Source organism: Haplochromis burtoni, unplaced genomic scaffold (genome assembly GCF_018398535.1).
Source record: "Haplochromis burtoni strain Fernald_Lab_line unplaced genomic scaffold, NCSU_Asbu1 Contig_68, whole genome shotgun sequence".
Lineage (NCBI taxonomy): Eukaryota > Metazoa > Chordata > Actinopteri > Cichliformes > Cichlidae > Haplochromis > Haplochromis burtoni.
Window position 1 is genome coordinate 2,054,066 of NW_024582429.1, and position 13,365 is coordinate 2,067,430.

At 43.8% G+C, this 13,365-nt stretch overlaps 1 protein-coding gene across 2 annotated transcripts in view; it reads right to left on the reverse strand.

Moving 5' to 3' along the window:
* Nucleotides 1-13,152, reverse strand: part of gsg1l (gsg1-like) — a 35,445-nt gene extending 22,293 nt beyond the window's left edge. Inside the window, exon 1 of one of the 2 annotated variants that reach the window (XM_014334170.2) lies at nucleotides 12,379-13,152. In XM_014334170.2, the coding sequence (XP_014189656.1) occupies nucleotides 12,379-12,715 (337 nt within the window). In that variant the 5' untranslated portion in view covers nucleotides 12,716-13,152. The remainder of the gene's footprint in view (nucleotides 1-12,378) is intronic. The other variant, XM_042221499.1, reaches the window with a different exon arrangement.
* Nucleotides 13,153-13,365: the final 213 nt, after the last annotated feature.

Sequence of the window (13,365 nt, forward strand, 5' to 3'; positions counted from 1 at the left end):
CTCCATCCACGGCAACAACACAATCAGCATCTCCAGCTCCGCCCACCAGAGCACAACTAATAGTCTGATTCACGTTATGGGTCCGGGAAGGAAGAACAGTACTTTTACCTTCATCGTCACTACAATAATGAGTAAATATGTCTGCACAAACCTCTGCTGTGCATCTTTGATAATGTGCCTAATCATTTTCAAATGCAACCTCCTTCAGCAGTGATGGTTTCCTGTGTGACTTCATCAGTCTGTCACATCACTGTGGAGGAGTTTTGGCCCACTCTTCTTTATAGCGTTGATCAGATCATTGAGGTTTGCAACATTCATTTATGCACAGAAAAGACTGAAAAGATCACAGCCTCTCAGTCAGGCTGAGGTCTGGATCACTGCAGCTCCTCCTTTTTTTAAGTTGGAAATGTGCTGCTGTGCTCGGGATCGTCGTCCTGTTGATGACCCAGTTTGCTTTAGCTGTGGGACACAGCCTCACATTTGGCTCTAGAACACTTTGGTGAGGTCACAGTACACTCAGTGACTGCAAGGTGCCCAAATCATGATCGGTCCACCGCTGTGGTGAAGGCTGGGTTTGAACTTTGGCCTCATTGGTCCTGAAGTCTTGTTGGTAGTTCAGATGCTGCCATGCTGTTTATAGAGAGAAGAGGTTTTCTCCTGCATCCCTTCCACACAGCCATACTTGTTCCCACATAGCAAGCAGGTCTGGCCCGGATCTGGAATCAAGCCGGCACTGCTGGCTGACTTCTGGCATGTAAAGACATATGTCATCCAGATATGGGCCAGGCCTGGCATCAAGCTGGCACTTCTGATTTACCACTGTCATGGCAGAGTGTATGTCAACCAGATATGGGCCAGGTCTGGCAATGATGCCACTGCTTATGTGATGGCATGCCATATCTGGCCCGATTGTGGTTTAGTGTATGTGGCCCAGGCCCATAGAAAACAGGTCTTCCCCAGATCCGGCATCAAGCTGGCACTTCTAACCGCAATGATGCCATTGTTTATGTTCCTATTTTTGTTAAAAGACCCAAATGCCATGTTGCAATACTATACTGCTATGGTAGCCAACGTTTCAAATGCAGGTTTGACAGGTTTGTGTACACTTTATCCAAAACCTAGTGACGGTTTACTCATCTTTGCCAGTGGGTGGCTGTAGCTCAGGAGGTAAAGCAGGTCACCTACTGATCGGAAGGTTAGTGGTTCGATCACTGGCTCCTCTAGTCTGCATGTTAAGAGTGTGAATGTGTATGAATGTAGTTAGGAAGCACTCCGTGTATGAATGTGGTATGTTGTATAGAGTACTTTGAGTAATCCGGGAGACTAGAAAAGCGCTCTGTTCAGTCAGTCTGAACAGAGTCTCATCGTGTTACTTTTGCACTGTTTTGCATGTTCTGGCACATGTTGTTATTACATGGCTTGATTAAGATACACATTAGGCTGACATCTGGGGCCAGAGCTGAAACTGTTCTGGGCCAGCACACAACTTACACATGGTCCACATACTGCAAAGAATGACGGCCCTTTGGTGGCCCAGATCAGGTTTGCCAAAGGTAGTCCACACATGGGCCAGCACAGGACCACCAGTGTGTCTTCAACTGGCCTTGTGCTGACCCACGTGTGGCCCAGATCTGGCAAACCTGATCTGGGCCACACATGGGCCGTCATTCTTTGCGGTATGTGGACCATGTGTAAGCACATTATGTGGGCCAGATCCGGGCCATACCAATTTTGCTATGTGGGTTCAGTCTTTTTCTAACTGTGCTGTCCTGAACCATTAACCTGGCCTGAAGAGTCTTTGATGGAGCTCTTGGGTTTGTTTGCAGTTTCTCTGAGTATTACGCACTCTGGTCTTGGGGTGAAACAGGTTCTTCCTTCTACAATATAATAAAAAGAGAAAAGACATGAAACAGGCTGTTAAAAGGCTCAAACAGTGACAGTGAGGATTTCACAGAAAGGTCACGTCGATGTAAATTGAACTTTTTTGCAAATTAAAGCCTCTTTTTGGAGCGACCGACTCTGTTCTCATTACTGCTGTCACTGCGAGATGAGCTCCTTAGGAGTCTGTTTGCCAGTCGTGCCAGATTGAAGTGATGTAATGAAGTGAATAAGCCTCGCTGAAGCTTTCATGACGCCATGGCTGCATGCTTTCACTTAACCTCTTATTGCCTGGGTGGAATACAGCATGTCTGGATTCAGATGCGATATCAAATCATAGTCAAAGAAGGTTTAAAAGTTCAGTGAAGTCTGGATTGACGGCGAGACTCCAACATGAGTCTCCCAGCAGGGTGTTTGAGGAGAGAACAGGGACAGTGAGGAGCAGCACAGGGAGACTGATGAAGAGAAGCAGTAAAGTCGTACGCATCGATCAGCCCGAGCGGGCTTCAGTAACTCTGAGATTGGCCCCTTCTGAAGCAGTCCAAAGCTCTGAGACGATGGCTGTTTTTAAAGGAAAAACTCCCACTGAATCATTTATTTCCCTCCATGTGTCATTTTTCACAGTGGCTCCAAAGTACGGACCTTTCATAGGAAAGCAGACTGATAAATAATTACTGTGTAGTGCTTGGATAAGTTTCACACAAGCAGAAAAGCTTGAATCATTAATTCAATTATTAATCTATTTTTAATAATAAGCTGCTGTAATATACGGATCACCTGTGCAACAGGTCACATATAGCTCCAGCTCCAATGGCTGATGGCCACGTATTCCAATAATGAGCTCAGCGTATGTGCAGCCATCAAACACACCGAAATGGCTTGTTTCAGGTAGAGGATGAATTGGCCCACTTTCTAATAGAGCTACACTGAGCTCAGCGGGTCCGCTTTACAACAATTACAAATATTTTTTCAAACAAAAGAAAATATTAAAAGAAGACAAATTTATTTTACTAGGTAATACTAATAGCACACAACAGCATATTCAGTACTGGTGAACTTAAGGCCCATATGTCTGTTAAAGTATCATCAGAGATAAGGATCGGCGTGATCATTTTAAAAGTGGATCCTATTTTCAAGTCCAAGGTATGCTGAATGCAAAAAACAGATAAAGATGTTGAAACACTTCTTCTAAGAAATTCATGACATTGTGATGAATAAATAAAATACTGCTGTTTTTGTGTTTTGTGTGCAGCTTCATCAGGAAGTTGCATAACTCACATACATTTGTAGAATTATATTATATCGTGGACTCTAGTAGCTTAAAAGCAGGATCCATAAGCTGTAGACAGGCAAGCAGAACTTCAATCCCAAACAGGAAGCTCCAACAGAACAAAAACAAACACTTGAGTTGGCTGAGGTGAAGCCTATCAGACAGCTAGCAGCTCCAGCTGCCTGTGTCACCATTAACCTGTCAGTCCAAAAGACCACGCCCATAATAATGCAAACTTTATACAGAGGAATTCACCCTCGTACAGCTGTTATAAATGGAGAAATTATCTGTAGAGACCAAAACTGTTTCTGTATCAGGCTGTAAACGTGTTTATTTCTGCTGTGAAGTTGGACATTTGAACATGGGAGTCTATGGGGACTGACCTCTGCTGGACACTAGAGGTACTGCAGGTTTTGGCGCTTCTCTGTTGACTTCTTGAGCTTTCAGTGAACAACACGAGCAGCAACACAGAGCCCAAAACTGATAAAAGTGGTGTCAAAATATTATAGAGAATATTACTGCAAACAAAGGTAACCGAGAGTCTGCTTAAATCTGTGACAGACAGTGTCATATTCATACAGTAATTATGTATAACGTACATGTAATTTTAAGTCCTAACATCTTTGGAGGTTAATCAATGTTAATTAGTGATGCTCTCGGTGTCTCCATCACCTCCCCAGGATGATCTCATTCGTAATCCTCAAAGGTGATGCTAATAATTATTTCTGTAAAAACAAACAAGCAGAGCGAAGTCAGAGAAGAAAAAGGAATCGATGGCTGAGAGAGGGAGTCACACTGTAAAATTTTATTATTATAACTCTCCGCTCAGCGATGCCAGAATGCCTTTTTATCCAGCACTGCTGGGCGAACCACACTGTAATAAAGATACAGGCCTTTAGCTCGCAGACCAATCACACTGAAAGGAGAAATTACCAGTTACTAACAGGCAATTCATAGTGAGTTATATTCAAACAGATGTTTGATTTTTTTTAAAACAAAAACTCAGAAAAAATCCCATCAACAGCACAGTGAACACAGTCTGTGTGCAGACCGGGAAATAATCGATAGGGCTGAGCGATATGGCCTAAAATTCATATCGCGATATAATTTGAAGCATGTGTGGTAACGATATATATCGCGATATATTCTTTTCTTCTGTATAGCGTATTTTCCACACTATAAGGCACACTTAAAATCCTTTAATTTTCTCAAAAATCGAGAGTGTGCCTTATGTATGAATTCTGGTTCTGCTTACTGACCTCGAACCGATTTGGGCTGCAGAAATCTGTTAAAAAATATTTTAGTACAACTTTGGTAAGCCGCACTGCTTGATGGATTGTCAGAGCATTACGGCTGCCGTAGTGAGGAGCTTCAGAGTAATCTGGGTCCAAAACTCCGTCTGCTTCAGCTCCCAAAGTCAAACGAACACTAAGAGTTAAAAACGGTCTAAATTCCACCTGGTAAAGCAGCAACGCTTTACCAGGTGTAACAATTAAGTTTAACATCCAGGCATCCATGAAAACAGAATTTATTAAATTTAACGGAGTTAGAAGTTACAGGAAGTTAGCTCGCTAGTTTCCACCTAAACATTGATACCATGTTCTGACTGAGAGATTTTTGAAACTAATTCAAACGTACAGCTCTGCTACCACTTCCAACATAAATGAAGACAGAAAACTAAACAGCAGTGGCGTTTGCAGGGTTACTGAAGTTGGACTAGCTGGTATATAATGTTGTGCTACGTGATTGCTAGCGACACAGCTATGTTAGCATAACATTAGCACAGTGAAGCTGGAGGATGAACGCCAACTTTTTTCCACTCGATAAAAGTTAACGTGAGGGATTCTGGTGGTCAGGGACAAATGCAATCGCATAGCAGGATGCTGTACACGGGCCAAACTTCAGTCAGGAGAACAACTGAGATTATTCATCCACAATACGAGGTTAGTCATTAATATACTGCAACAACATGGGAACAGAGCAGCTGTGAGAGAATTCAGCATTAATGAATCAATGTTACCGAAGTAGAGAAGCGCAGTTTTTGGCTTTCCCCATATTTCAAAAGTGCTTCATCTCTTTGTTATGACTGTCGCCCGCCATAATTTGCAGATGATAATGGTTGTAGCCGCTGCGATGCTTTTGACCAAAACAGGCGCAGCTTGATGACATCATCAACATGCGCTATCGCGATAGAGCGGTATAGTCAAAATCTCTGTCGTTGGCCAAATTTATATCGTTTCTATCGTATATCGTTTATATCGCCCACCCCTACTTTACAGATGATTTGTGTTTTTAAAGACAGTTTTTGTCCTCTTAATTTTCTTGGACGGTGCTCCGACAGCACAAACACAGTCCAGAGGTCCAGTTCAGGGACTCCAGTTAGCTGAGGTGAAGCCGAGCAGACAGCTAGCAGCTACAGCCGCCTGTGTCGCTACCCACTAACCACAGCTCCCATGCTCCTAAATTTATGCCTTAACAAAATCCAAATAGATGCATTATAAAAACATTTCTCCCGTACGGCTGTGATGTACTAAAAACAATGAGCCATTACTGATGTTTGACTTCATACTAGACTCTAACCTCAGTCTCTTGTGTGACAGTTCTACATTTAACCCCATTCATCCGCCTGGAGGTTCCCACTGGACTCATGTTACCAAGGAGCTGGTGGTGGACTTCAGAAGGATCAGCACAGAGACTACAAGCTCATTATCATCAATGGAGCTCCAGTGGAGAGGGTGCAGTCCTTCAAGTATCTTGGTGTCCACATCTCCTCAGACCTGACATGGGCTGCCCACATTCAGGTCCAGACCAAAAAGGCTAGGCAGCGCCTGTATCACCTACGACAACTGAGGAAGTTCAGGGTCTCTCCAAAGATCCTCAGGATTTTCTATACAGGCGCTGTGGAGAGCATCCTCACACAGAACATGACATCGTGGTTTGGGAACAGCTGTGTGAAGGACCAAAAAGCTCTCCAGAGAGTGATCCGTACAGCAGAACGCTGCTGCAGGATTGCTCTCCCCCCGCTTCAGGACACCTACACCAGGAGATGCCGGACTAGAGCAGATACTGAAGGACCCGTCCCATCCTGGCAACAAACTGTTCCAACTTCTGCAATCTGGTAGAAGGTTCCGCATCTTCCGGGCAAGGACAGAGAGACTCAAGAGGAGCTTCTATCCCCAAGCCATCCGTGCCCTAAACACACACACCCGCCCTCTCACATCATCTATAATTGACTGAGACAGGACTCTTCCAGACACTCTAAACCAAGGCACAATGTACATTTCAATTCCTTTAATTTTAAATATGTTTATATTGTCTATCCTGTAAAATAGTCAGATGTCTATTCATATTAATGTACAGAATTCACCTGCTTGCTGCTACTACTGCACATTCACCCAGTGTGTGTGTGTGTGTGTGTGTATATATATATATAATGTTTTTCCTCTACACCCCCCCCCCCAATTTTTTTGCACATGTCGAGGAGCGTGTCAGGCTACATTTCACTGTGTGTTATACTTGTATAACTATGCATGTGACAAATAAAGAACCTTGAACCTTGTTAACATACACAAAGTGCAATTAAAATTGTAGAAGTGCAAACACCTCATACCAAAACAATGCACCTTGAACCCACACAGAGGAAATGATTTTTACTCCTGCTTTGGTTAGCATTAACCTGATGTTAGCAACAGCTAATGCGCTACACGTGCAGACAACAGGAAACACTTGGATAAAGTACAGCAATCTTTTCCCTCTCAGGGACCGGAGCAGGCTTGTTATAATGACCCAGTGACACTGATGTTATTGCACTTAGTCTAAAGGTTCTGCAGCACATCTCAGCCACACAGCAAAGCTTCATCCCAGCCTCTGCATTAAACTGTCTGGAATCACTGCAGCAGCCTTCATGGTGGGAAAACATGTTAGGTTTATGAATTATGATCCACAGCCCCCCAGTACTACCACACATTAACAGGTTTAAGTCCTCTTTATCATTAACAACACAGGGAGAGCCAAAGAATGAGCCAAGATTAGTTTTATATGCATCACCAATCAGCAGCTCGAATCTGTGAGGAAAAAAGGCAAAAATCCACAACCCTTTGGTCCAAACATCAACTTTATCATCCAGGCCAAGCTGCAAATCAGCAAGTGCTGCGTCACGCCAAAGAAGTCGTCCAGACAAATAAACTATACGTATACTTGTTTTATCACAGTCGAGACAGCCAGCATCTCCAGTATTCTGAATTTGTTCCAGAGCTGAGGAAACAGCTGAATAAAACATTGGGCTTGGCAGGAAATCCACCATATTTTTGCTGCTGGGCTTTTCTGTAGAGTTCATCATCACTGGGACAGAAGACACAAAAACACACACTCACACTCCACCCAACAACAACACACACACACACACACACACACCACACACACACACACACACAGACAGACACACAGACACACACTCACAGACAGACGCACACACACACACACACAAACTCTCCGGCTCTTCCCAAAGCTCTGCGCTGTGTCACAGGTGTTTGCGTACCTGATCTCAGGTAACACTCTCTTTGGTCTGTTACGCATCAGGTTAAATGAGGAGGCGGGTATGATGTTGAATCTTTATCAGCTGATAATTAAACAGCTGGTGTTTGGAGTTGCTTCCATCATTATTCAGCCTCTGCAGCACATGTATAATATCTGCATATTAATGTGGATTGTTTACATGGTTTGATTAAAGTCGGCACACGCTCAGTTCAGCCATCAGGACTAGTAAGAGTGACAGGCGCTGTAAACATTTTTAAAAAGTGCAAATACAAATTATCAGCGGTCTTCAACTCAGTTTGAATCCAATCACCTCAACTGGCATTCCTCAACCTAACCAAGAAGTTTTAGCGCCCAGCGCCTCAGTCACACCGGCCTACAGACCGGTCGGTGCACGGTGTTGGACCAAAAACTTCCTCACAATTGTTTCGGTTGCTTGTAGGTTGCCATGGTTACCCACAGTTTTCATGGAAGACACCAGCTTTCCTGGAAAGCCGTGGAGGCCAGGCCAGGCAGCTGGACACTTAAGCAGTTCAGATGGTGTTTGGATGGTTCACAGAGAGTTGCTTCGAAGACAGTTTAAAAGAATCGTGAGTGTAATCTCAGAGAATGGTGCTGGTTTGTTCTCCAGGAACTGTTTGAGGTTTGTAAGGAGGGTCTGCAGGCAGGTGAGGCAAGAAGGTAAGACTCCTTGAAAGAATCCTTAACAGGGAAGTATTGACTCGGAGAAGACAGGTGAGCAAGTTCAGGTAAGTTTCAAGACCAAAGTGGGAATCAGACTTTACCCCAAGACCCAAACACTACAAACTGATTCCAGTGACACCAACTACATGCACAATGTTAATGAGACTAAAAAAAACCTGATGCAAGCTGGAAATGGAAACTGTCGCCTTCAAAATAAAAGCTGCGTCTTTCGAAACTTATTCATTGAGAGTCCGCTGGGGAGTGTTTCCTTGCAAGCTCCTGCTGAGGTTGGTGCACCACACTCTTTGCAACCAGTTTCACCCAGCAGCAACAGGGCAGTTGGCAAATACACATGTATCGATAGCAACAAAATTTAATCAGGCAAAAAGAAAGTGAAAAACAAAGCAGAGCAAAGAGAAATCTTAGTGCAAATCCCAAAGTTTTCAAAGACAACCAATAATTTAGACTGGATGTTGGGATTGATCTAAAATACAAACAGATGAATGCATAAAATCTTTGATGAAAATGCAGCTTTGGGTTTAAGTCTAATAAAATGTGCATTCCTGTTGGTGAGAGCAGCGCCGAGAGCAAAAATATAAACACCCTGTTAAACAAAAAAAGGTGCTGCTCCATCAGCAGCTTCTGTTCCAGTGTTGGTCTCAGTGTAAACATCCTGTAGATTTAATGAAGAGCTGGAACAAACCGATCCTTTCAGAATGTGAGGGAGGAATTTAACAAGCTTAAGCTTCGGGGCGTGACGGGATGTGTGTTTGTTCAATACTTGATGTGCTGGACGGGAGACTTTCTTAGTGTTGTACTTACTGAGATCTGAGCTGTCAGAGCTCAGTTTGAGTCGATGTATTAACAGAAAATTTAGAGCAGATTAACAGATTCAACCTTCCTGAGGCCGAATCTGCAACACTCCTGCTCACACTGTGCAAGGCCGCTGAACAGCCACTAGATGGAGCTCAAACTGACTGCAGATGTTAGGATAAGTGAAGCCAGATAAGAAAGTTATCCTGGGTATGTTGAAGTTAGTAGCACAGCCCCCAGATATCCAGTCTGTCACAGAGGAGAGACCTCTGACATCAAATAATGCAAAGAATGAGCTCAAAATTAAAACTAACTAAAAAAAAAACAACTTGTGTCTAAATAAACTCATAAATAACTTATTTTAAGTAATGCTTGAGGAGATATGAGCGTTTAAGTCTCAGTTACATAATATATATGAATATGGTTTAATGTATTAAACATGAATAATAGTTTTTAGGTGCTGTGATGTTTAGAAATGCTCCCCTGGTCTCAGCTTTCCTGTCCTCCACCTTCCTATCGCAATAAAAGCTAAAAGACCACATTAAAAACACAAGGGGGCGCTACAGCAAGAGCTTAAATACGAGTTTCTGGTTTCTGCTTCTGCAGAATTAAAGGATCCCTCCCATGTGGGTTACTGGTGGTCATCAGTCAGGACTTAAGGCCTCAGGCTGAGCATTTTATTTCCTATTTGCCGCTGATGTGAAAATTCTCACAGAGAAATAAGGTTAAAAATGCATTCACATTCTGAACAATGCCGCGTGCCACTGATGCAAATAATGATTCTTTACAGTTAAAGGATTTTAGAAAATCTGCTGTTTTTTTACACTTTAACTTCACAGATGCTGCTGCTCCTGCACGGTGTGGTCTTTAAATGTGGAGAAGAAGGAAAGCTCATAATATCAGTTAGACACACACACACACACACACACACACACACGCACGCACGCACACACCTACCTACCTCTGTGTCCCTGGGATGTTTATTTACTCTCACAGAGTTACAGCGCACAGATCCACACAGACTGTTTTGTCCTCTTCACTCCCACTCGTCTCTGCACAGAACAGATCCTGTTTGTTTGTTTGTTTGTCTACAGCTTCTCACATGGGACAAAATATCAGAAACACTTACAGGACCCACAGAGGCAAAGCTCACTGTAGACTTCACAGCTAAAGCTCCAAGTAATGGGGATCAATCCGCAGCTGAAAGTAGTCCCTGACAAGCAGAGGTTTCTCCTGTTTGGTCAAAAACTGCACCGTGGAGCAGTTTTAGGAAGTTCATCACAAAGATGGAAACAGAGAAGGAAAGTCAGAAAGTAAAGAGACACTGGCTGAGGTAGAAACGGTTTTCTTAATAAGAGTCCTGACAGATGTGGAAATGTCTGTGAGGGAGCCACAATAAGTCTCACCGGATTATGTAAATACTAAGAACAATGCTTCAGAGTTATTGCCTCTTTTGGCAGAGGATACATTAGACCATCCTTTATTGAAAGGTAAGGAGGTGACACACCCCACAGTTCAAAGCCGTCCACCATCAGAGCATTCACAAAAACAATCTGATCAGTGATCTCTGTTTTTCATCCTCTGCCATCTTTCATTCAAAAGACCAGAAGTTAACTTTGAGTTATTAAAACCTGCTTGTTATGAAGTTTGTTTCCCCTGTGAAGCACTTTGTTTGGCAGCTTTAGAACTAACCAGAACTGGACCAAGTAAAGCGCTATACAAATACAGGCCATTTACCATTCAACAGGAAGCCAGCTTCAGCAGCTGATAACAAAGTTCAGGAAACAAACTGCTGGAACTATAAATCCAAAAACACAGGAGAGGAAATCCAGGAGATTGGAGAGGGCAGCACCTCCTCAACACACCGTTTGGATAACACGGTTACAGCAAAAAGTCCCACTGGTATGAGCTTCTATGTGAGGGCGTCCAGCACATCACCTGAGCGCCTCCTCACTGTGGACTGAGGGAAAATAAGTGATTTGAAGACCTGAACTTTTAATTTTTGAGTTTTCCATTAAACGTCTCATCAGCAGGAAGAGAAAATGTGAGCAGAGAGCCTCATGTGTTATTTATTTATTTATACCTTTATTTAACCAGAAGGTTCACAAAGAAACCCAGCCAAGACAGCAGCCATGATGCAAACATGCTAAAAATGCACCAATTACAACAGAAAATTCAAGATTTACAACAATTTATACAAAATACAAACACCCACAACAAAACCCACCAGAGACCTCACAAGAAAAACATTCACATCTCCTTCACTGCACTCCTTATGATGCTTTTCAATTCAGCAGCAGGTATGCTGAATGTGTTTAAGCTGAGATCTTTCTGCTTTTCTGAGGAACTAACCAGAGCAGAGAAGAGTATGGAGGTAAACGGGGCTGTTCTTTTCAGAGTTCCAGCTTCAGTCATATTCATCACCCCGCTCTCCACATTTATCCAAAACAGTGTGAATACATCATGTTTGCACAGAGCAGACCCACACCAGCATCATCCACCATCACATGAAAGGTTAAAGTCTCAGTGCAGCCACACTCTCTGGTCCTAACTGATGAATTTCCATCTAGGATTGCTTGACTTCAGACGTGGTTTGGAGTGAAGATTTTGTGCTCCTTTCTGGCACTAACAAATTCCCTGAATTCTGTCAACTTTTATCTTTATGACATGAAGCACAGACCGAAGAAAAAGCATAAAATATTTATTTTCAATGTAAATCTAAAAATGTTTCATTTGTTGTCCTGTTATTGAGGGAAACGGAGATTTAGAAGCTCAATTTCTGCTTGAAAAATGAGAGTGCATTGACTTAAATTGTCCACATCGATCAGCGTGCAATGAGTGAGAGCAGTGTCCTCTGAACGCACCGCATCCTATCATTTTAAAATTCTGTCCAAAGACTAAACAAACATCAGTGCGGCTCAAACTCGAAGTGAAAACAGGTTTTACGCACAAACATTTTCCTTTGGTTGTGCGTAAAAATGACGTGACTGGCCTGTTAGCTTTAATTTCAGGGGGACATTGTCTGACCTGTTACTGCAGGTGAGCTAAAAAATAAAATAAATAAAAACTGAAGTGAAGAGGAAAAAGTATTCCACATACTTCACACTCATCTTAAAGCCGACACTGCTCTAGTTTTATTTTCTCTTAACAACTTTAAGCGACCCCAGAATCTCCCCAGCCTCTCGGACTGATGGACCCACCTGACTCGTGGATGTTCTCCTCGCAGGAGTACCAGATGCCCGTATGGAAGCGGCGGAAGAGGAAGCGGTCGTCCCCGGTCTCCCAGCTGTAGTGCACTTTGTTCTGGTCCGTCTCGTTCACGCCGTAGTCGATGCAGTTGTGGTGCCGCTGCTTGCTGCAGTTGGGCTTGGGGACGCGCTGGGTGCCCTCGCACCAGTACGTGGTGATGAAGGCGGTGGTGGAGAAGAACAGGGCCACCAGGTTCAGACCCACCGACAGCAGCGCGCGGCATTTCCGCGTCGTCTTCATGATCTCGGAGCGAGCGGCCGCGTCCCCGCAGGCAGCGAGAAAGTTCATCCAAGAAGGAGAGCGAGGAGGTCAGACGAGGAAGAGCGGCATGGCGCTGCGAGGACGCACAGAAAATTACGCGCGTGTCCTCAGTGAGGAGCTCCGGACCCAGAATTTAAATCTTCCATCAGCGTCACAACTGAGAGCTTCCGGCGTCGGAGAGGAGACGGGGAGCTGCTCCTCCGTCACAGAGCAGGAGGCTCACTGAGGAGACGTGATGCTGAGAGCGGAGCACCTCTCTCTCTCCTGCTCTCCCTCCCTGCGTGTGCGTCATCACAGTGACCGGTCACCCAGACAGCTCACACCTCAGCCACACCTACTCCCGTTTTCCCTTTTAGAAATCAGTCATTTTGGATCTTTTGGTATTAAATCTGTGACTCTTTATGGGGGTGTTGAATCCATCACAAAGAAACCCAGCTCAAATGTGACAGCAGGTAATATGATATCATTTTGTTTGATGCTACCTGCATCTCCTCTCCACCTTCAAGGTGTCCTGCGAAAGTCAAAAATCTAATTTTAGTCTCATTTCAGAGACAAAGGGTCACAGATGCCAACAGACTCAATAAACTGAAAAACCTTTAATGACAACGTGCATTAGGAGCTTGGAGAGGTGAGGCTCCAGTTTGGGACCACTGTGTTTCGCACTTTTGTGAATTTTT